The sequence below is a fragment of the Telopea speciosissima genome, chromosome 2, assembly GCF_018873765.1.
Source record: "Telopea speciosissima isolate NSW1024214 ecotype Mountain lineage chromosome 2, Tspe_v1, whole genome shotgun sequence".
NCBI lineage: Eukaryota > Viridiplantae > Streptophyta > Magnoliopsida > Proteales > Proteaceae > Telopea > Telopea speciosissima.
Genome location: NC_057917.1, coordinates 15,590,524 through 15,614,854, shown reverse-complemented (window position 1 = coordinate 15,614,854; position 24,331 = coordinate 15,590,524). Strand labels below are relative to the sequence as shown.

Below are 24,331 nucleotides of genomic sequence, written 5' to 3'. Positions count from 1 at the left end.
AGTGCGGTGCAGTTCAAGGTTGAGAGGTCGACACCTGGCAGGCACAATATCCGACTGTCCAAAGTCGATTGAGGCATTTTTTTTATTTCTTCTCGAGCTTGGCACTGTTGGATGTTGCACTTGCCAGGTATTGAGCTCTCAGCCCCGAACTGCACCACACTGCACTTTTAGGGAATTGGAGATGACTTTTTTTCTGACTAGGCTGGGCTATTGTCACATTTTATATGGAACAGAATATTGGTTTGCCCAAGTCTTGCCAACACCTGCATTGCAAATTTCATTAACACAACCCAGAGTGTCAGGCTATTGGGCCTGGCTCAACCCTGCACAAGACCAACTTGAAATGCTCCTAAGCCCATTACCAATCATACCTCAATACAGATCCACCAAGAAACCCATCAAAATTTACCTCAGTACCTCTTTAAATCTCTAGAATCCAAACTGCTATGGAATACCTGATTTACATTGGATTTCTCCCCATTTCCATCCCCACCCCTTCTTCTCCAAGCAAATAAAGACTGCTGAGGTTTTGAAAGCATTAAAATCCTATCAAGTAGTGGGAGGCTGACCAGACTACTAACTCACTATGTGTTAGGCAAATTAGAGCATGGGTCAGTTTCCTTTTGATCCTATAAATGTAGCATTATAAGCTTATATTATTTCAATCAAGAGTTAATAGATTTAGTTTCTTATTGAGATATCAAGTCTAAAATTAGTAATAACACATAGTTTACTTCACAAGAAGGGTACTTTGAAATCCAAAACTACTTCATAAATGGAAAAGCCTGAAGAAATTTCATGCTAAAGACGAGCTTTTTGACGCTGAACTGGAGAAAAAGAATGCTTACAAGCCAAATAAGATCTTTGATTCATCTTTGTTTTCCCAGGTCCTGATTTTGATCTGGGGACTTTGTTACTTTGGCATGTGCAAATATGGTGTTAGATTCATGCTGTTCAATGTTTTCTCATCAATAGATTGATTTTTATACTGAACTCAACTCAACTGAGCCTTTGTTACTTTGCCAGATCTATTGACCATATATAAGAATGCTCAATCATGAATTTGAAATATATTTAATATTTTTATTGTGTATGTTGTTAACAATTCAAAAGAATGTTCACAGTTATATAAGAAATAATTGAAAAAACCTACAAAAAATGATATACTTCTGAACAAGGATTGTACATGGTGATGAAGTCGAAGTTGTGCCTGTGGACGATAAGCCTTTTGTGGCCGATATCCACAATGCAGACGCCATGCTATATCAAATGGTACTCCACTGTATTTCAATGTGTATCACTCCATTCTTTGAATCAATCAGACTGTATTTCTCATTGATGCGCCCATTATAGACAACATCTGTAAGATTAATGTCCACATACCCTAATGTTTCCTACATAATGGAAAACAAAAAACATAACTATGAACTAGAACAATAAAAGCAACAATTCCAAGAGAAAAAACAATCAAAACAAAATTTCAGTAAAAAAGGACATACAGAAATAATGAATATTTATTATGATTATTGTTGTTATTTCTCTTCAATGGATTTTTGTTCAGCAAACCTAAAGCAAAAATATATAAAAAAAAGTGTGTTTACATCTGTATATTTTTAGAATAGTTTTAAAAACAATAAATTTTGAAGTAATTATTAGTACCGTATTCAAAACAGAAGAAAGGTCTGTGGGAGAAAACCAGTTCAAGAATTTAATAGTGGTATTAAAAATTTCAGGAAAGTGACTAAACCTCTTGTTAAATAGAGAGATAGTTTGGATATTTTTAATAAAAAATGCATTATAATTTTAGGTTAAAAATGTATTAAATGGTGTTTCCATAAAAATGACATTTAAATAGATTTATATTTTATAAGTGACAGAGTGTGTGGAAATAAGGATACCACATAGAAATGTTGGGGGGTATGGGCTGATTTCTTTTGCCATATGACTCATATCCGACACCAACACACATGTCCATGTCTATGTTAGATATAAGAACTGGGTGATCATCTACCTTGTGTCTGAAACTGAAGCCAGTCCGCTTAGTAATAACTTCAATATGGATCCTCTCCTTTATAGGGGCTTCTTCCAGCATGAACTGGAATTCTTCGTTCCAACATGGATCCCGGGTTTTCCTAATCATCTGGAGAAAGAAGACTAAACATAATTTCTACTGCTTTAGATGAGAAAATGATTAAGAGAAATACTATGATTATCAACAATTACTGCAAGAGGGGGAGGGGGGGGGGATACCAAGGCTTACCCTTTAAATGAACTCAACAGAAAAAGACTCAGAAATAAGGTTTACCCAGTTTTGAATAAAAGTAGAAGCTAAACTGATCCAACATGATCAAGTTGACCAAGATAAAAGTTGACATGCCAAATGGCAAGCTGGTATAACTTCACAAGAGCATAAATTTCAAGGAAAGTTCCACAGGGACATCACCAAATTGACACAGTTTGGCTCGAATCATTTGCATAAGTCGAGTTAATGTACACTAACAGTAATTGATACTGTGAAACTAATTCCACTGATTAGGAATTGCTGAAATTGGAAATTAAAAAATAAAACTGACAATTAGATCCAAGTTTTTGCCAAAACATCACCTTAGTTTTCTTTTGCTCCCCTCTGAAAAGTACTAGAGCATAAGGGTTGTTGTGATTCTTCCCCTCAACATCCTCAGCACCTCGGACAGTGACCAAAAGTACCCCAGGCCCATTGGACACCACATCATCTTGTGCCTTTCCTCTCATACTTTCCTTCTTCACATATCCATCCAGAGGTCCACTGAACCTGTCGTCTTCTATGAAAGGTTTGAAGGTCAGCTCCACAAAAATTTTCCCTCTTCGCTTCTTATTTTGGGGATCATTTGGATTAATATTCTTGACCAAATCAAGCGAAAATTCCTTTGCCTCATGTGGAGAAAGCAATCTCAGTGGTATTAATTGCATTCCCAACTTGTCATGTGCCCCAACCTGTGTATCAGAATGTAAAGCTCCTGAACCCACTCTCCATAGTCAATACTTGGTGGAGTAAACACATGGTTCAGTTTATAAACATGCTCATTTTTCATCAATCTACTTTGAAGCCAAATAATGTCCCCTTTGGAAATTTATGCAATGACCTATAAGGGATGAAATTTCAATCCCTCCATGTATGTTGACAAATGTATTTTGGTCCAGTTTAGTCAAAACATAAGTTCAGAATATAAATTTAAATAACCGAAGTTGCAAGGTTCTTTGTTTGAAAATTTCATGCCCTCATAGGTCATGCTAGTGTAACCACTGTTCTTTTTTCTCTTCATATTTTATTTTGAGCAGACCACATACTATAATTTTAAAGGAACTAAAATAAGGAAATTTTGAGATTCAGGCAAATAGACAAAATCAAACGAATGACTAAACCTTATCCCAGTCATACACATGTAACTCAAGGACTTGAGACTCGGGGTCTTTTACAATAAGCTTGAACTCTTCATTCCACTCAGGATTCAAGTTCTTCATCTTGACAGCGGTTTTCTTTGCCGGCAACCTCTCACCAGTCAAGCTGAGTTTCACATATGGATCAGATGTTCCCAAGAAGTCCATCTTCAAGAGTTTGACTGCCCGTATAACCTTAACATGTAATATGCCTACAGGTTTCTTCATGGACAGCCTATGAAAAGAGAGGAAGTGGAAAGAAATAGAAAGACATTATTAATTCTAACTTTCACAAATAAAAAAGCAAGGTACAGGATCAAACTGCTAGTCAGATAGGTTCACACCCCTTCTGATGACACATGCCAAGAAGTCAGAATTGGATTGGAAATTGGTCCTTTGGAAATAATCAAGTTTCTCCTTAAGATGAAGTCTGGACTCAGTAATCAAAGGCCTGTCCAACTGACTCTGTTCAACCAAGTGCCATACCACTTACCATGTTTCTAGACTTTGAGCAAAACACATTTCCCTGAAGTTTTCAAAGCAGATTCTGCCAACGATGGCCAAATAAAAGTTTCGGAAAATGGTTGATCACACCTTGAATCCAAAGTGGTGAATTGAAAAGTTGTAAACTTCTTTTGATTGCCCCTTGTCTTATTACCAAAATTTATTTAATGCATGGGCAAAAAAAGGTTTTCAAATATGTTGAGATTGACTTTTCATAATGAGCCTGTCATTATCTTATGCGACATGACAGGATTTACCCTCATTGGAAAAAAAAGTGTTATTATAAAAGAGCTATAGTGATAAATGAATGAGGTATATTGATATCACTATCAAGAACTTACATTGAGTTGTCAAGAATTGGTATTTCAAGGATTTGGGGCCACAGGTAAAGTCTTCCAACTTCTCTTTTGATAGTTTCCTGAAAGCAATGGAGATTACTTGAACGAATTAGTTGAAGAAATTGGAACTTAAAAATCAAGATATGAAGTTGTGTTCATCATTTTATGCCACAAGGATTTGAAATCTAAGTAATCTATCTTTAGAAACAAAGTTCGAGACAGATATTACGTAGGAACTTAACTATTTATCTGTTCTATCCAACTCAGGTGGAAGTAAACTATTAAAAGGAGGTTAGGTAGATATTACGAGGGAAAAACTCTAAAAGAAGAATTTTTGATAATGCGTTCTTCTTGACTACAGGAAAGCTAATTGAGCAGCAGCTTTGCTATCAAGATTATATAGTTTTGTAATGAGTAATGACAAAGACAGATAAGTTCCCCATTGTACTTCCTCATATGGTTAAGGAAGGTGCTAGTTGGTGTACATATGCTTCAATGTGACTGATCTTACTTTTCATGTTTAAATATAATTCTTTCTTCATTCCCGAAGAAGAAAAAAAGGATCCATGTTTAGAAATTAAGCAAAAAAACTTGAATAATTGAATATGAGAAAATACAGCTTAATTTAATTATATTTAATCTAATTAAGATACTTTTACAATTAAAATTTCCAAGCAATTGTTATTTCATTATATATTAATTGATTGTGCTGTTTCGAAAAGGCTCTTCCAGTCAAACATTCTAACAAAATAAAAGTAGAAATAAAAATAAAAAATAAATTACTAACCAAGTAGGCCAATATCAAACTGTATTTCAACGTAAACACCACTAGATAAATTACCAGTCGGCACCTGAACAAATCGATAAAGGCCAGGGATGGCCATGATATCCCCTCCCATCAATTTCAATCCAAAATCGATATGAGGCTGCAACGATGTCAGAACAGACCATCATAAGTATTGGAGAGAACAACTTATAGGCAACCTCATTTAAAAATAGTGACTAATCTCAAATGTCCAAAGAAAATGAGGACAGACGACACACAACAAAGACAAAACTCTTAAAATCTAAAGGTAATTTTATGGCATTGGAAAGTTCTTCATATCCTCACCTATATAAGAAAGTAAAATTGGATGAAGAATTTCTAAGTGGAGTATCAGTTTTTCGAAATTGATACATTTTGCTTTTACGTACCTTTTCCAATAAAGATACTACTGTGCTTGCAAAGCATGGAAAGCTTGGAACGAGTGGCTTCAAAGTTACCCGGGGTGCTGCAAATATTTGTAAATCCACCAGCTGTAACAGGTGTAATACTCTTAGAATAATCATCATTGTCTCAAAATAGATTTTTATGTTATGAATTATGGTCCAGAGATCTTTCTGACCTGCACTGGGAATCGTAGAGACAACAGTTTCAACACGAGAGTAATGTTGGGATTCCCAGCCCATCTAATAACAGGCTCAATAATTAGTTCTGTCTCTTTGCTATCATACACTTTAATCCCTGCAGGGTTGAATACATAAGATACCTAATGTAACCTATCCTTCTATTGCTGATAATAAGATGAAGAAACCAGAAATATTTTAACCAGCTACAACCTCAAAAAGTGGATCTGAAAACTAATTTACATCCAATGATCTGGCAAGTCATGGCTGCCCAATTGATCCCTAGGGAGACTTTATTTTGGGTCTTGGACGGGTTCTATGAGCTTTGGGCTGATTAATTTTGGAGTTATGTATTGTATTGGGTCTTCATCAGAAGCCCCATAACATGGGTGTGAGGTCAGCACATGAGATTAGTGTGTCAGTTAGAGGAGCTTAAGATAGCTTACGATAGTTATTAGCTAGATAACAGTTCTGTTTCAGGCCTATTTACTTTATTCTGTGCATGAGAATGATTAGGAGTCCAATTGTGAGTTTAATTAGGAATTTCAAAATGTCTTTATATATGTATACACCTCCATCAATTAGACATGATCTGAGTAAAGAATTTTGAGTTTTCTTAAGAGTTTTGGGGTTGAGCTGTGCAGACGGGATTGATATTCCAGACCTGATCCCCTTCGTCTAGTTCTGTTCATCTCTAATATCAGATGTAATCTTTCCTCCCTTCTTCTTTATTCTCCCTATTCTTATTTCTGCCATCAATTTCTGAATTTCCTTCCAAGTTCTTCTATCAATCTACTGTGTTTCTTCTCTAGTAATTTATTTCGCCATCTAGTTCATCTATACTTGCTGGTTATTATATCTGAACAGAAAATCTGAAGTTCTTCAATTTGTTAGATTGATCACAGATCTGATCATCAAACCCTGCATACCTTCTCAGTTCCTGCTAGTCTCTTGAATTTTAAGCTATCTATGTTTCATCTAATTTTGGATTTCTAATTCTCAAGATCAATAAAATGTTAGATAGCTCTCTACTGTTACTAACTTGACCAGGATTGCATCCAGATCTAATTGCTTAATACTGAAATATTGAATTTCTCTTATTTTCATTAAACTGTCCATGACCTGATTCTATCGACTTTTATACTGATCCTGGTTGTATCTTTCTTCTAGACTCCTTTCTAGAACCTTGAACTACATTAATAATCCCTTTGTAGATTATGTGCAGAACTTTGCACTGATGCCTAGAGAAATAAAATTACAGTTAAGAAAGGTTAAGAATAGGACCACACATTTTATCATGCAAACTAGAAGGGTCCCAATGGTTTAATCGAGGATTGGAAGAAGTTGATGAGGTGAGAGAGAGATGAGAGACTCTTAATGGAGGAAAAATCAATTCCTAAAGGCAAAAACTTTATTTTAACCTTGATTACATCCTGTTTACTAGTGCTTAAGTGGAATTCCAGATTGTTGTCTTTAGAAGTAGGGGCTGACTGCAACATAAGAATACAATTTGGACTTTCAATGAATGTTTGTGGGCCTTTAAAAATAGATATGCTTCGTAACTCTACTCACCATGAATGGTAGGTGGAAGAGTTCCAAGAGTTAGAGTCTCAAACTCAATTGATTTAATCTGAAACTTCCCAATGTACTCAGCAAATATTGGTGCTGTCATGTGCCTTATTGTATAGCAAATTGCCTGCAAAACAAAGTAGTACCCATTTTTTATATATAGAACCATCACTCAAGTACTGAAAATCAAATCCTTCGCAGGCTCAAAATTTTTTTGACCTGAGGTTTTGAAACTTGAAATCACCTTATCAAGGTAAGGCCACATATCTTGTACAAACTTGTTCAACCAATCAACCTGCAAATTTTAGGAAGAAAATCAGTTGCAGGAGAAAATCTACAATCAGGGTGGAAAGAAGGTAAAGACGATGAGAGAAGTGGAAAAATTAACAAAAACTTTTCTACGTGCAATTGAGAGAACTACCAAAACTTGAAACTCACTCGATCATAATCAGGACTCTTCACCCATAGTGGAATCTCTGGTAAAAGATCATATAAAGTGTTTGAATCTAACTCATAAAGTGGCCTAACAATTGGATCCTGCAAATGTAGGTTACAAAAGAAGCTTGGTTATATAAAATGTGGTGCAGCTTTTGCAATACTATTTAAACTACTCTGGTCTTAATCTCAGCTTTCACCCAGAAATAAAAAGGGTTGTTAAAAATTGGAAATAAAGGAACTCTACGTATCTAACATTTAAGATATTGACCACTCCAGTTCCCTGGTGGTATGTTGTTTTGTTTAAGCATCATATCCCAAGAGATAGCTTCATCTCTTGGAGAGTTTTGACTTATACATTGCCCATACAGGAGTTCCTTTCCCATAGGAATATGCGCATTCCTAACTGCTTCCTCTGTTGGACTGCGATTGAGGATATCGATCAGATGCCCTTTCTCTATGAGTTTTTGGAAAGGGGTTCTTCAGAAATGTTGGCCTTCTCACAACCCGCTTCCTTCCTTTGATGGAGAATGGAGGTAAATCAAACAGGAGTTCAAGGAAAAGACAGTTTGTAATATTGTTGTCAGAATGGCTTTTTGTGCTTCTATTTATCACATATATATGCCCAGATGGACACCTTCTTCCTGGACTTTCAAGCAGATTTGGAGCTCAACAGATTTTGAGATTAAGACTAAGACCAATCATCTCAATGCCTCTGACTCAGATTGTGCTAAGAATAGACACATTGTTTCTTCTTGGAGCCTTCAGATTCGGCTGATCTAAGTAGCCTTTGTTTTGTTTGATATACCTTTGTTCAATCTTAATCATATTCAAAATAAAATCTTGAAACTTTATTAAGCTTTAAAACCATATTTCCAATTCCATAAGAAGACAACCAAGTGCACTCTTGAAAGTTGAAACCATACGGAACAAAGACAGATTCTCCAGAAATGCAGTAATTGCAGAGTAAAACTTCAGACAAGAACAAGAAGACAGTCTAACAAGAACAGTCCTCTACATAGGCTCACTGATTCAATAGCATTACTCAATATACTACTGACCAAGTTGGTAATAACAAATAATAACAAAATGATAAAACAAAAGAAAAAGAAAACCCTTCTTCATATATAAATGATATATCTAATTAAATGTTTTTTACTAACAAAATCATTCAAATGAGCCACAAACTGCACTCATGAGTTTCTTCTTTAAAAAAAATGCCAGCTCTAAGGATCAAAAGAAAATGTAAATAAATTATGGCATATTCATATTTATCTAAAGAAAGGAAAAATGTTTCTACGCGAATCAATTTTCTCTGCGACAATAAATTGAAAACCCAATCACTAAGATAAGAGGCCTACTACATTAAAGCAAAAGCAAAACCAGAGCTACATGAAGCTGTCACATTGCCTATACAAACACTAATAGAAACTTCATATAAATAGTCACTGAATGAACAGTTTTATTCACCTTGACATCACTGGGCTCGAAGTAGATGAACAGAAGAAAACCCAGAAAGAGACCTATTGGAATACCGAATACGAAGCCGATAATTCCAAAGAAGCTGCCAATGAGCCCCATCGCTCTAAATACACCAAGAACCAATAGAAAATCGATCCCCAACAATGACCAAACAGATATAGATAAGGAAACAAACGAGAAGAAAACTATTCAATCGGAAACGATCCCTATAATGTTAATTTGGAAAGAACAAAAATATTATCTGCAAACCTCGTAAGAAACAGAGCATGAAATCCCAATTTTTTTAATTAAAACTCAAATCCCAACGAAACATAAAAACAGAAAAACACTCTCTCTCTCTCTCTAGCGAGCGAGCAAAACCTCTTACCAAACTGAACAAGAACAGAGCATGCAAAATCATAAAAACAAACTCTCCCGGTGAAAACTGAAACCGCCAAACGGAGTCACGTATTGTATATTCACGAATATGCCCCTCATGATGGAATGACGTAAATACCCATACGTCTTATGATTGATGATTGATGATTGATGATGATGCTAAATGAGTTGATCTCCCAACCCGACGGACCGTAATGCGAAGGGGTAAAAGGGTCAATCATGCCATTGGTAATTGGTTGGGTCGCTGTTCTCTGTGGAGGACCATGTCCCCTGCATGTGTGCGGGGTCAATGAGAGGGAGGGATTTCCACCTTTCATGGGATGAGCCGTCATTTCACTCTTTCAAAAATTTCTTAGATCCATTAGATAAGAACGAAAATTACAAAATAAATAGGTTTTAAATTGTTTTACATCCAATACTTTCCATTTTAAGAAGATTTACTTAATCCTTCTTAGATCCACTAGATAAGAACCAAAATTACAAGATAAATAGGTTTTAAATTGTTTTACATCCAATACTTTCCATTTTGAGAAGACTTACTTAATCCTTCTTAGATCCACTAGATAAGAACGAAAATTATAAGATAAATAGGTTTTAAATTATTTTACATTCAATATTTCCCATTTTGAGAAGATTTACTTTAATCTTCGAAGTTGTTTTTTTTTTAAAATGGAATACTTAATCCTTAGAGTTGGCTACTACTCATGCCATGCAAGATAAAATTTAAAAAAAAATAATAATAAAGACTTCCAAAATTGACCCAGATTCATTTATCGAAAGTAAGTCCTAAAGACATGAGATGGATTAGATAAATGGTGGATTTGGGTAAGGGTGCACCGGCCAAAAAACTGAACCGAATTGAACCCAATGCCTTATTGGGTGGTTTTCAAATTTGGGTTTTTGAAATTGGTACAAAATCGGAACTAATCTGACCAACTATTGAGACTAGGGGTGTCAATCAGTCGGTTTGGTCCGATTTTTTTGGTTTCGGTGTGATTTTTAGGGAAACCGAAACCGAATCAATAAGGACTTTTCAGTTTTGGCTCGGTTTGGTTTCATGTCATTTCAATTTATGATAACGGGTTGATAGCGGTTTGGATTCGATTCGGTATCGGGTTTTTTTTAAACAAGTTAGGTTCAGTTGGTGTCTATTTTCTTCTCTTTCTCATTTCATTAGCCCCACACTTAAAAAGGAAATCAATGGAACAAGAATTGTTACAAATCAATTTTCCTATTTTCATAACTTCATATTCATTGATTTGTAACAATTTCCCTTACAACCATAAATTTGCTCATTAATATTGAAATCAATTCAATTATTCATAACCTTATACTCATTATTTTTTTATCGGTTTCATTCGGTTCGGTTTTCGGTTTGTTATCAGTCAGTACTCGGTGTAGTGCGGTCCCATTTTCAACCGATCCTATCATACTCCAGTCCAAAACCAATCCAATCCTATTGGATTGGTTCGGTTCGGTCTCGGGTTTTTTCGGTCGCTTTCGATCGATCTTAACGGTTCGGGCTAGAATTTGATACCCTTAGTTGAAACTGAACGAAACAATGAAAAAAATGACAACAATCATATTTCAACATTATTTATTGGGTTGATGTCCTCTGTGCCGCAATGCAGGCTGTGCTCAGACACACGGGGTAGGTATTCTTGCCATTTAGGGGGTAGGACGGTCATTTTATTTTTATGGGAAAGAGAATGCCACCTAGTCGTATAACGTACGCTGCCCGTGCGGCTTAACACAAGGGCGCGTGAAATGACCACCACACCCCCTGGAAACCCAAAAATGACCAGAGTTGCAGTAGTCATTTTGTGCGCCCCTGTGTTAGGGTGCAAGGGCGGCGTTTCAGGCGCGATCGATTGGCGTTTCGATAAGAGTCTATTAAGGAAAACCACAACATAATTTGAAATGACCAAAACCAAACAACTCTTCAACTAAATCCGAACTGATTAAAATCGAACCAATTTTTCTCATAAAAAAAAAAAAAAAATGGAACCAATTTGACTAACCCTATTGTCATGGGTGCCCCATAAGGGTGTATGATTGGCTATGTGAACTCGAGCCAGCAAGGCGGGCTTGGGTTGGGATTTTTAGGCCTGAGGCAAGGTTGGGTTAGACCTAGGCTAAAGTCTCAGGCTGAGCATGACCCGGTCTGACCTTGATTTTATATAACTATATTTTATTACACCATACGTTTAAGGCTTTAAGCCTTAGGATTGATTTTAAGATAAATTACACATCACCCCTTGATTTAAACCTCAATATGATAAATTAGTCCCTACCGTTAGTTTTATGTTGTTAAGTGATGATGTCAGCCAGTTAACTAAATTTAAATCCCTAAACTACCCTTGACCAATGTTGAAGATGAAGGGTAGTATTGTAAATATAATTCTAATGTTTTAATACAAGGGTAAAATAGTCCTTTCACACCAATAACTAATAATAGTAGACTAACACCGTTACTATAAAGGGGGTGATTTGAGTTTTTTCAAAAACCCGGGGGTGATATGAGTTTCGTTTGAAAACTAGGAGGTGACGTGTAATTTTACCCTTGAAAAAAATCAAGGTCAATTAGAGCCAATCAAAACCAGCCCGGTCTAGCCCAACCACAGGGATGGGCTGGGCTGAGCTGAGCCCAACAGGATTGAACCTGGTACAAAAGATATCTCAAGTTCTCAACCCGACCTAAAGACCGGGATGAACTTGGACTGAGCTCAGATGACACAGGGTTGGGCTGCGGATGTATGTTGGTTGATGGAGGATAATTTTGTCATTGAAACCCCAAGATGGCATTTCTGAGTAAATTTTGATATCAATACATTTCTGTATTGATTCAATTTTGTTCTACAAGGTATGTATGTGCAGACACTGAGAGAGGCCCTCCATTGCAGTACTGAACAATAATGGGAAGATTGGACAGCCTTTACAGTTTCAAACTTTAGATTTTATAAAATAAAAAAAAAATTAATAAAAAAAATACCCTTTAAGAGACCTATTTATCTTCAGTTTTCTGTTCTGTTTTCCATCACTAATTCAAGGCCTATTTCAGTACTGTTTCAGACTGGAAGATGGCGCTGTTTTCTGAAACTCTAGTTGCTGTTTGAGTTTACAACTTCAGTTTCTAGAAATTGTTTTGCTACACTAATTTCTGGGTTCTGGTTTCTGAACAATTGATGTTTATATTTTCATTGGGTACTAAGTACATTTCTTACTATCTTCTACACAAGTTTGTATTTCAAAAGCTGACTCTTAAGCCAAGTTTCCAAACAACTTCTATTTCTGTTATTGCTTTCAGTTCAGTTTATATTCTTGAGTTTGTTTCTATCTTCAGTAAGTTTCTAAATCTGGTCTCAAATCTGTTTTTTTATTTTAATTTTCTGATTTCCTAAATCTGGGAGTTGCTATTTCTGATCTTCTGTAACTGCCAATGTTCAGTTCTGATTACAGATCCCTACCCTCTGTGATCATGGAATTTTCATTTTCATTGGGATTCTAGACCTTAATCTCTTAGCTACCTTAGATTCCCATCACAGGTGGCATAATTATTAGGGCTCAACTTTTGTATAGGTACTATGGGCTGCAGCCTTTACAAAAAAGAGTAAGGGCAGTGGGCAATCTAACAGAAAAAATGGCCATAAAGTCAACCTTTTGATATTAAATCATGGCAAAAGCACTTAGAATCAAAAGAAGAGAAACATCACAGACATTCATTTACTTTCTCAATGCTAGAAACCCTGCCCTTCATATCACACACCCCTCCCCCCTCCCCTCCCCCCCCCCCAAAAAAAAAGAAGGTGTTCACTACACCTACAAAAAATGATATATTTGTAAACAAGGATTGTACATTACACCGCATTCCTTCAAATGGTATTCCACTGTATCTCAATGTGTATCACTCCATTCTTTGATTCAATCAGATTATATTTCTCATTGATGCGCCCATTATTGACAACATCTGTAAGATTGATGTCCACATAACCTAATGATTCCTACAAAATGGAAAACACAATTATAAGAATGAGAGGTTGTAAAATATGAACACTAATATGAAAAGGAACCTAGATCAACCTATTCAACAAGGAGAATCAATTTTCTAAACCTTGGCATTGCAAATGTTGTGTAAACTTCACATGTAATACATGCTATTATTTTCATACAACTATCATTTTTTCTTTGAAATTATTAGTCTCTTACATTCAAAATTCAGGAGCTAACGCCTAGACCAAAACTTAGATCAAGCTTAGATACAATTCCATCAATCTCATTCCTTTGTATGATTACTAATACTTACAGATGACCAACATAACAAACTTCATAGATATACACAAACTTGACATGATCAATAAGATGGTTTAGCTTTTCAGGCCTCGCCCTATTGAAAATGTTATTTTTTGTCTCTGGGAATGACAAACACCAACAAGCCTATAGATCAATCAATAGATTAGAAGATGATGCCATCATCTAGCATGGAGATTCCCCCCATGTTATGGTTCCAATCTATCCATGGTTAAGTGAACACCGGGGAACATGTAATGTAGCAATAAAGAGAAGTGAACCAAGAAAGCAATCTCATATTTTCTAACACAATCAGATACAATTCTTGAATCAAACCCAGAGGGTAACTCCGACACAAAAGCAATAACAGTGCCAAAGTAATCAGAACATGGAACTTCTCCCTACAATGTTGTGATATAATAATGAGACCTATTTATATCTTACAGAAGCAACTTCAAGAATTTAATAGTCATATTAACAATTCAGGAAAGTGACTAAACCTCATTGTTAAATAGAGAGATATTTTGGAAATTTAAATAAAAAATTGCTTATAATTTTAGGTTAAAAAAGTATTAAATTGTGTTTCCATAACAATGATATTTAAAGAGATTTATATTTTATAAGTTCCTGTATGTGACTGTGTATGGAATATGGATGCTACGTAGAAATGTTGGGGAAACGGGCTGATTTCTTGTCATATCTGACACCAACACACATAGAAGTCTGTGTTATATATAAGTACAGGGTGATCATCCTACCTTGTGTCTGAAACTGAAGCCTGACCGTTTGCTCATAACTTCAATATGGATCTTCTCATTTATAGGGACTTCTTCTAACATGAACTGGAATTCTTCGTTCCAAGATGGATCCCGGGTTTTCTTTAACATCTGGAAAAAGATGATTAAACATAAATTCTACTGCTTAAGATGAATAAACAATAAGAGAAATACTACAACTGTAAACATTAATTGCAAGAAGAAGGGAGGGAAGGGGGGGGACCATACTGAGGCTTACTCTTCACATGAACTCAACAGAGAAGACTCAGAAAAGATGGTTATAAAAGTAGAATCTAAACTTCATTAACATGATCAAATTGACCTAAATAAAAGTTGACATGCCATGGCAAGCTGGCTTCACAAGAGCATAAATTTCATGAAACTCTCCAGTTCCACTGGGACATCACCAAATGGACACAGTTTGACTCATTTTCATAGGTCGAGTTAATGGTAAACTATGGTGATTCATACTGTGAAACTAATTCCACTGATTAGGACTTGTTGAACTTGGAAATTAAGAAAGACTGACAATTAGACCCAAGTTTTTGCCAAAGCATCACCTTAGTTTTCCTTCTCTCCCCTCTAAAAAGTATTCGCGCATAAGGGTTGTTGTGATCCTTCCCCTCAACATCCACAGCACCTCGGACAGTGACCAAAATTACCCCTGGTCCATTGGACACAACTTCGTCTTGTGCCCTTCTTCTCATACTTTCCTTCTTCATGGATCCGTCCAGAGGTCCATTAAACCTGTCAATGTCTTCTATGAAAGGCTTAAAGGTCAGCTCCACCATAATTTGCCCTCTTCGTTTCTTATTTTGTGGATCATTTGGATTAACATTCTTGAGCAAATCAAGCGTAAATTCCTTTGCCTCATGTGGAGAAAGTAATTTCAGTGGTACTACTTGCATTCCCAACTTGTCATGGGAGCCAACCTGTGAATCAGAATGTAAAGCTCCTGAATCAACTCTCAATAGTCAATACTTAGAGTAAACACATGGTTCAGTTTATAAATATGCTCATTTTTCATCAATCTTTGAAACCAAATACCTTTGGAAATTTATGCCATAACCTATGAGGGATAAAATTTCAATCTCTCCATGCATGATGACAAAGGTATTTTGGTCCAGTTTAATCAAAACATGGTACAGAATGTAAATTTAAATACCGAAGTTGCAAGGTTCTTTGTTTGAAAATTTCATGCCCTCATAGGTCATGCTAGCATAATTAATATTTTTTTCACTCTTCATTTTTATTTTGAGCAAATCCCATTCTAATTTAAAGGGACAAAATAAGGAAATTTTTATATTCAGGCAAATAGAAAAAATCATACAAGGAACTAAACCTTATCCCAGTCATACACATGTAACTGAAGGGCTTGAGACTCAGGGTCTTTTACAACAAGCTTGAACTCTTCATTCCACTCGGGATTCAACTTCTTCATCTTGACAGTGGTTTTCTTTGCCGGCAACTTCTCACCAGTCAAGCTGAGTTTCACATATGGATCAGATGTTCCCAAGAAGTCCATCTTCAAGAGTTTGACTGCCCGTATAACCTTAACATGCAATATGCCTACAGGCTTCTTCAACAGACTATCGAAAGAGAGGAAGTGCAAAGATAATTATTAATTCCAACTTTTACAAATAAAAAATAAAGGTAAAGGATCCAACTGCTAGTCAGATAGGTTCACAAGCAGATTTATAAACACAGATCCAAGAAGCTAGGATTGGATTGGAAATTGTTCTTTTGAAAATAATCTTCAAGTTTTGCCTTAAGATGAGTCATGACTCAGTAATCGAAGGCCTGTCAAACTGTTTGTGTTCAACCAAGTGCCACACCACTTAAAATGTTTCTAGACTTTGAATGAAACCCATCTACATGAAGTTTTCAAAGCAAATACAATGGCAGAATATAGCTACAGAAAATGGTTGAAAATCCATTTTCAACACCTCACATCTTGAATGCAACACACACACACACATATATATATATATATATATATGCAAAACTTGGAAACAGCCTCTCCTGCGAAGCAGGGGGTAAGGCTGCATACATTTGCCCCTCCCAGACCCTGCAGTAGTGTAAGCCTTGTGCTCTCACACACACACACATATGAATGGGCTACATTGATCCAACTATCAAGAGCTTACATTGAGCTGTCAAGAATGGGTATTTCAAGGATTTGGGGCCACAGGTAACGTCTTCCAACTTCTCTTTTGATAGTTTCCTGAAAGCAATTGAGAATAAATTAGCCGAAGAAATTGGAACTTAAAAATCAAGCTATGAAGTCATCTTCATCATTTTATGCCACAAGAATTTGAAATTCAAGTAATCTATTTTGACAGCTCTAAAAGGAGAATGATGTAGATCGAAGAAGGAAGAAGAGAAGAAAAGTCAGCCATTAAACCCAATCAAGCCAGCCTTAAAACCACTTGTGGTTCATGTTTTAAGCCCAATTAATGGGCAGGTTTGGACCCAATAAGAGCTCTCCTTTAGAGCTTGCGTAGGAGACAATTAGTAGATCTCTTTAGTTATTTATTTCTATTTTTGTTACTACTTGTTTAGTAGTAGGATGTTGCTGTTATCTTGTTACACATTACTTAGTATTTTGGAGGTCATTAGATGACTTCTATTTTTTAATAAGATCTAATTCTATTGATAGGAGAAGGGACAGCAGAACTAGCCGATGATTTTTGCTATTGAAAGTTATATTGCTGCTGCGATGTTCTGTGTGAAGCTGGACAGACTGGTGAGATACTGGTCAAGGCCTTGGGTGGGAAATCCAGGTCATATCACTCTTTTTCTGGTTCTGAAACTGAGATGTGCATATCTGCTTTGCTCCAAGTTGAATACTATTGTGTTAATTTTGATTGAGGCCTGTGGAAGCCATCATATATGCTGCTGTCACATCTGTATTGCCTGATACAAGCCTACGGTTTCTATTTCTGATTTTACTGATATGTGGTGGTGAAGGTACCATTATTGACTCATCCAGCCATCAGATCATGATGAGTTTTTGAAATATTGTTCCATGCTCTGACTTGTGGATTGGTTGTTCCTGCTAGTTACTAATTATGATCATAAGTTGCTATTTCTGTGTATTGCTGATTCGGAGCATATAGCCATTGCCATTGGAATGAACTAATTTTTATATATGATGTTAAGTTCATGAAACGTTGAATCTATCCATGTTCTTGTGGCAATCTGCCATGTGGTTTTGGAGATATACAGTTGTTTCTAATTCTGGAACTTACTTTTGATTTCCATTCCTTGGTAAACAACTTGGAACTCGACCATTGGATCTTCATCCTAATTTGAGGGATTGAAGTACTACTAGTTATCTACAACTGGTCTGAATTTGGGGTTAATCTAAAACTTAGATAGGGGGTTATAAGTGGTGTTTAGTCTGCTAGTTGTGAGCCATAAGATTCTGTTGTGGGTAGGATTCTGAAATCTACCATGGCATTAGATTGAATCCGTCAAAGAATTTTCGACAGTGTTCTTGACTACAGGAAAGCTAATTGAGCAGCAGACTTCTTCTCAACATTGTATGGTTTTGTAATGAGCAATGACGAAAACAGATAAGTTCCCTGTTAACTTCCTCACATGGTTGAGGAAGATGCTAGTTGGTGTACATATGCTTCAGTGTAACCAGTCTTGTTTTTTTTGTTTAAATAAAATTCTTTCTCATTCTCAAAGAAGAAGAAGAAAAAGAAGATCTATGTTTAGAAATTAAGCAAAAGAACTTGAATAATTGAACATGAGAAATACAGCTTAATGTAGTTATATGTAAGCTAATTAAGATACTTGTACAATAAAACTTCCTAGCAATCGTTATTCCATTATCTATTAATTAATTGTACTGTTTTGAAAAGGCTTTGTCAGCCAAATTCAAAATATGTAAAAGTATAAATAAAAATATATATATATATATATATATCGCTAACCAAGCAGGCCAATATTAGACTGTAATTCAACTTAAACACCACAAGATAAATTACCAGTTGGCACCTGAACAAATCGATAAAGGCCAGGGATGGCCATGATATCCCCTCCTAGCAATTTCAATCCAAAATCGATATGTGGCTGCAATGATACCAGAAAAGACCATCATAAGTTTGGTAGAGAACAACTTAAAGGCAACCTCATTTAAAAATAGTGATTAATCTCAAATGTCCAAAGAAAACAAGGACAGACACTGAACAAAGTCAAAACTCTTAAATCTAAAGGTAGGAAAGTTCTTCATGTCCTCAACTATGTAAGTAAATTGGATGAGAAAATGCTAAGTGAAGTGTAAGATTTTCAAAATTGATACATTTTGTTTTTACGTACCTTTTCCATTAAAGATACTACAATGCTTGCAAAGCATGGAAAGCTTGGAACAAGTGGCTTCAAAGTTAAACGGGGTGCTGCAAATATTTGTAAATCCACCAGCTGTAACAGGTGTAATCCTCTTAGAAGAATCATCTTTGTCTTAAAATACATTTTTATGTTATGGATTATGATCCAGAGATCTTTCTGACCTGCACTGTAATTCGTAGAGACAACAGTTTCAACACAAGAATAATGTTGGGATTCGCAGCCCATCTAATAACCGGTTCAATAACTAGTTCCGTCTCATTGCTATCATACACTTTAATCCCTGCAAGGTTGAATAGATACGATATCAAATGTGACATATCCTTCTACTGGCTACTGCTGATAATAAGATGAACAAACCAGAAATATTTTAACCAGCTACAGCCACAAAAAGGTGGATCCGGAAACCAATTTACATGCACCAATGTACTGCCATGTCAAGGAGATTGACCTTATCATCCACCAGACGAGTATATTATATGATTGATGCAGTCAAGACTGCCCAATTGAGCCGAGGTAGATTTTATTTTAGGTCTTGGATGGGTTTATGTCCTGGGATTGAATAATTTTGAGTTATTATTGTATTAGACCTTCATTAGAAGCCCATAAGGTGGGGGTGAAGTCAGTACACAAGATTAGTGTCTTAGTTAGAGGAGTTTAAGTTAGCTTACAATACTTATTGCTAGATAGAGTTCTGTTTTGGTCCTATTTACTTTATCCAGTGTGTGATATTGATTAGGAGTCCAATTGTGAGTTTAATTAGGAATTCCAAAAAGGCCTTTATACATGCATACAACACCCCCCCCATCAATTAGACATGACTTGGGTAAAGAATTTTAAGTTCTGTTAAGAGTTTTAGAGCTGTTGAGCTATGCAGACGGAACTGTTATTCCAGACCTGATCTCCTTCCTTGTTCTAGTTTTGTTCACTCTCTAAGATCTGCTATAATCTTTTCTCTTCTTCTTCTTTATTCTCCTTATCCTTGCCTCTATAGAAACAAGAACCTAGAACGACGGAGAAAAGAATGGAAATTGCAAACAACAATCACACAATGCAAAGATTTAAGTGATTCAGCAAGATTGCCTATGTCCACAGTTAGATACGATCTCCTTCACAATCAATGGAGAATAAGGTTACAGCTGCTCGTTCTCATGCCTCTCTAAGATTTCAGAGAAAACCATCTTGCCACAAATATTGTTATGAGAAATTGTCCATTTAGTTTTTGGTGATTACTAAACCATGGGAATGTGTTTCATATTTAATGAATTATTTATCCCTTGTGTGTATATTGTGTAAGTATGCAGGATGGTTTGTGGCAATGGCTTCACGATTGGTCAAGGTTCTTGACCTTTCATCTATGGATGCAAGTGACAACTCAATGATGATCATGTGCCTTGTGTAAGACCAAGTTTTGCTGGAGATATTTCATTCTAACAGTGGTTCAAGAGCTTCAAAGGATACATTCATCAAGGACCATATTCGAAGACACCTCTAGACTTGGGATTTTAATATGTAGTTTGTATATCACTTGTAAAATCCTATATAAAGTGATTCTCACACCATGGACACTTAGAACATAACCAAAAGACCTAAATTGATCTACAATGGTATACCTTGTCTTGGGACCTTTTGGTAGACCGGCCTCAGGATTTAACATAACCTAAATTGAGTGGTTTCGATTCAGAACATATTGGAATAATATTGGAATCTAAGTTAGTCAAAATCAGAATCAGAATTAAATCTAATAGGGCTTCTGATCGCTTTACCTGTTCGTCGGTTGCAACCGGCTGCATACTCCCCGAGAGCTCCGAGGAGCAACTGGTTGTTTCATCCGCTTGCCGAAAGCAACCGGATGCAAACCTCCAAAGAGTTGACTATTGTTGACTCTTTTACAGGCGGCAGCAGGAGGTCATCTGGTCGCTTGGGCGGTCCACCAATATCGATCCGGTTACTGTTCAAATGGCTATAAATGGCTATATACAATAACGGTCACTGATATCCGGCTGAAGATTCTGGTTGACTGGTTAGGCAGTTTTTTTGCCCATTAGACCTTGTATTGACAAGGGTTTTTGAGCCTCCTTGAAGCATTATTCAAGACCTTTGTTGGGGCCATTTGGCAAGAAACTTAGTGCTTAAAATTGAACATCTTTTAAGTCTCCTTAGTGCCCATATTGTGAGAATCACTACTTTGATATTCACCTTCTAGAGGTTTTGTTTTGAGCTTCATTTTGTTTATCTTGGCTTTTGAGCTTGTCAATCTTCTTCTCATCATTGTTGAGAGGGTTGTTTGGGTTGTTAGTGGTGAGTCTTGTTGAAACCACTAGACTTGACTGTGCCTTAATCTCTTGGGTTAGTGTTGAGCCCGTAAAAGCATTGTAAGAGTGTTTGGAGACAGTGAAAGCCAAGTGTGATCTTGGTAGTGGACGTAAGCAGGTTGCCAGGCCACTATAAACCTTGTGTAATTTGTCTCTCCTTCTCTTCTTACAATTTTTATTTGCACAACATATTTTACGCAACCTTTCTTTGGGTTTCATTGCTTCTTGGGTAATTAAGTGATCAAATTACATGAATTTTTTAGCAACCCAATTCACCACCCTCTTGTGTTGCCACAATCAAATAAGTGGTATCAGAACAAGATTCCTTCTCAAGGGAATCCAACGATTCGAAGGAACTGCAAACACAAAACGCCGGTCTAGATGAGGGCAACTCCACCCCACGTCCGCCTGTCTTTAATGGAAGCAACTATAACTATTGGAAGAATTGAATGATGATCTTTCTACAAAGCATGGACTACTAAAAGTGGAGTGTGATTGAAGATGAATTTGAATTTTCTTCTACCAAATATGATAAAGGTGTTGTGGCTTTGAAGCCAAAGTTCTCATAGACCGAGACCGATAAGAAGAAGAGTGTCTCCCTCAACTCCAAAGGCATGAATCCCTTATGTTGTACTCTTACCGTCAAAGAATATCACCGGATATCAAATTACAAAAAGGCGCATGACATTTGGAAGACATTGTAACCCCCAATAACCTCTACTCTCAATTTCTGAATTTCCTTCCTATTTATTCTATCTATGTGCTGTGTTTGTTCTCTAGTACTTTATATCGCCATCTAGTTCATCTACACTTGCTGGTTATTATATCTGACACAACAAATCTAAAGTTCTGCAATTTATTAGATTGATCCCGGATCTGATCATCAATACCTGCATTACTTTCTCAGTTCTTGCTAGTCAGTTGAATTTTAAGCTTGCTGGGTTTCATCTAATTTTGGACTTCTAATTCTCAAGATCAATAAAATGTTAGATAGCTCTCAACTGTTACTACACTCAACCAGGATTACTCCAAATCTAATTGCTCGATATTGAGATATTGAATTTCTTTTATTTTTACTTAACTGTCCATAACCTGACTCTATTGACTTCTATACTGATCCTGGTTGTAGTTCTTTCTTCTAGATTCCTTTCTAATACCTTGAACTACATTATAATTTCTTTGTAGATTATGTGCAATACTTTGCTCTGAATGCCTTTAACAGCTCGACAAATAAAATTACAGTTAAGAAAGATTAAGAATAGGACAACACATTTTATCATGCATAATATTATAATTTGGAATTTCATTGGATGTTTTTGGATCTTTACAGATAGATAAGCTTCGTAACTACACTCACCATTAATAGTAGGAGGAAGAGACCCGAGAGTTAGACTCTCAAAATCAATCGATTCAATGTGAAACTTCCCAATGTACTCAGCAACTATTGGTGCTGCAATGCTCCTTATTCTACTGCATATAGCCTGTAAAACAAAGTATTACCCATTTCTCATGTATAGACCCATCACTCAAAATACTGAAAATCAAACCCTTCACAGACACAATATTTTTCTGAAATGAGGTTTTAAAACTTGAAATCACCTTATCAAGGTAAGGCCACATATCACATACAAACTTGTTCAACCAATCAACCTGCAAATTTTACAAACAAAAATCAGTAGCAAGAGAAAAAGCTAAAATCAGAGTGGGAAAGAAAGGTAAGGATGATGAGAGAAGAGGAAAAATTAACAAAAAAAAAAACTTTAAGCATTAATACTCACTCGTTCATAATCCGAATACTTCACCCATAGTGGAATATCTGCTAAAAGATCATTCAAAGTGTTTGCATCTAACTCATAAAGTGGCCTAACAATTGGTTCCTGCAAATATAGGTTACAAAAGAAAGCTTGATTATACAAAATGTGGTGATCCTTCTTGAATAGGAAAAACAGAATTAGAACATGAGGGTAATAATATTTTAAGAGGAAGGATATTTAGGAAAGCTGAAGTGAATAGGGTAATAAGTGGAATAGAAACTAGAAGGGAGGGGTGTTCCTGCAAATAACAAAAATAAGAATTAAAATAAGTTTTATCCATATGAGGTTGTCTTCAAGCTCACGATAACAGAACCAGAGGTAGAACCGTAGAACAAGAACTCTCTCGATTGAGAGGGCTTCTTCATACGGACACCGATCGAATTGAAATTTCAGGTGATGGGTCGCAACTCCTAACCCTTCTGAATGGAATTAGAAACAGACCCAACAATTAACCAGGAGGGGTTCAAGAAATTCCTGCAATCTGTTTAGGAGGTAGGTGGAAAAATAGGCTTGAGTTTCAATCTGAAACCCTCTAGATTTCAGCAAGGATTCAACTCTAGATCCAAAGTTTGAAATGGTACTGACTAGACATGAGAGAGATTGAACAAATCTCTTAATGGGAGAACAGGAAAACAGGAGGAAGAGAAAAGTAAGAAAATACCAGAAAAAGAAACTCAGATTCAAAAATAGGGAGGAAGAAGAAACCCACAGCCATAAGAGGTAAACCAACTCAAAGTTTATTCATTCCAAATCTGAAATCTGTCCCGTAATTGAATATTTTTAAAAAACTGAAAACAAGTTCAAATGCAACTAAAACTCTTATCTCCTACTTATCCATACGCTTTGCTGCATCAAATGTTATCCAGAAATGCAGAAATTACAGAGTACAACATTTCTAAGATCAATTCTTTCTGCAACTTCAAAATTAACGAGAAAGAAAAAACAGAGTCACAAGAAGCAGTCACGTTGCTTGTGAAACGAAAACCAGTAACTAAAAACCGAAGTAGAAACATCAATTTTGAATGAAAGAAAACAGACCCTCATCAAGTGCATCATCAAATACTATTAGAAACTGCAAATAGAGAGAGACCCGCTGAGAATGAACAGTTTTACTCACCTTGACATCAGTGGGCTCGAAGTAGATGAACAGAAGATAACCCAGAAAGAGACCTATTGGAATACCGAATGCGAAGCCAATGATTTCAAAGAAACTGCCAATGAACCCCATCCCTCTAAACACCCCCAAATAATCCCCAAAAAATTAACCAGAAAAT

General features: G+C 36.1%; 2 protein-coding genes across 2 annotated transcripts; both read right to left on the bottom strand.

Annotated features, from left to right (window-relative positions):
• Positions 1-1,052: 1,052 nt before the first annotated feature.
• On the bottom strand, positions 1,053-24,331 carry LOC122652939 (synaptotagmin-3-like). Its single transcript, XM_043846825.1, has 13 exons — positions 24,175-24,331; positions 23,022-23,120; positions 22,843-22,893; positions 22,601-22,724; positions 19,093-19,211; positions 18,902-19,003; positions 18,581-18,655; positions 16,720-16,796; positions 15,915-16,161; positions 15,133-15,504; positions 14,555-14,683; positions 13,329-13,510; positions 1,053-1,149 (listed from the first exon to the last, which is right to left on the bottom strand). The coding sequence occupies exons 1-12, from the start codon at positions 24,283-24,285 to the stop codon at positions 13,382-13,384; spliced, it is 1,635 nt and encodes a 544-aa protein (XP_043702760.1). The 5' UTR covers positions 24,286-24,331; the 3' UTR covers positions 1,053-1,149; positions 13,329-13,381.
• LOC122652940 (synaptotagmin-3-like) lies at positions 1,266-9,281 on the bottom strand. The gene is made up of 12 exons (XM_043846826.1): positions 9,120-9,281; positions 7,653-7,751; positions 7,459-7,509; positions 7,218-7,341; positions 5,645-5,763; positions 5,454-5,555; positions 5,111-5,185; positions 4,263-4,339; positions 3,403-3,652; positions 2,605-2,973; positions 2,012-2,140; positions 1,266-1,394 (listed from the first exon to the last, which is right to left on the bottom strand). Exons 1-12 carry the CDS (start codon positions 9,228-9,230, stop codon positions 1,266-1,268), a joined length of 1,635 nt encoding a protein of 544 aa, XP_043702761.1. The 5' UTR covers positions 9,231-9,281.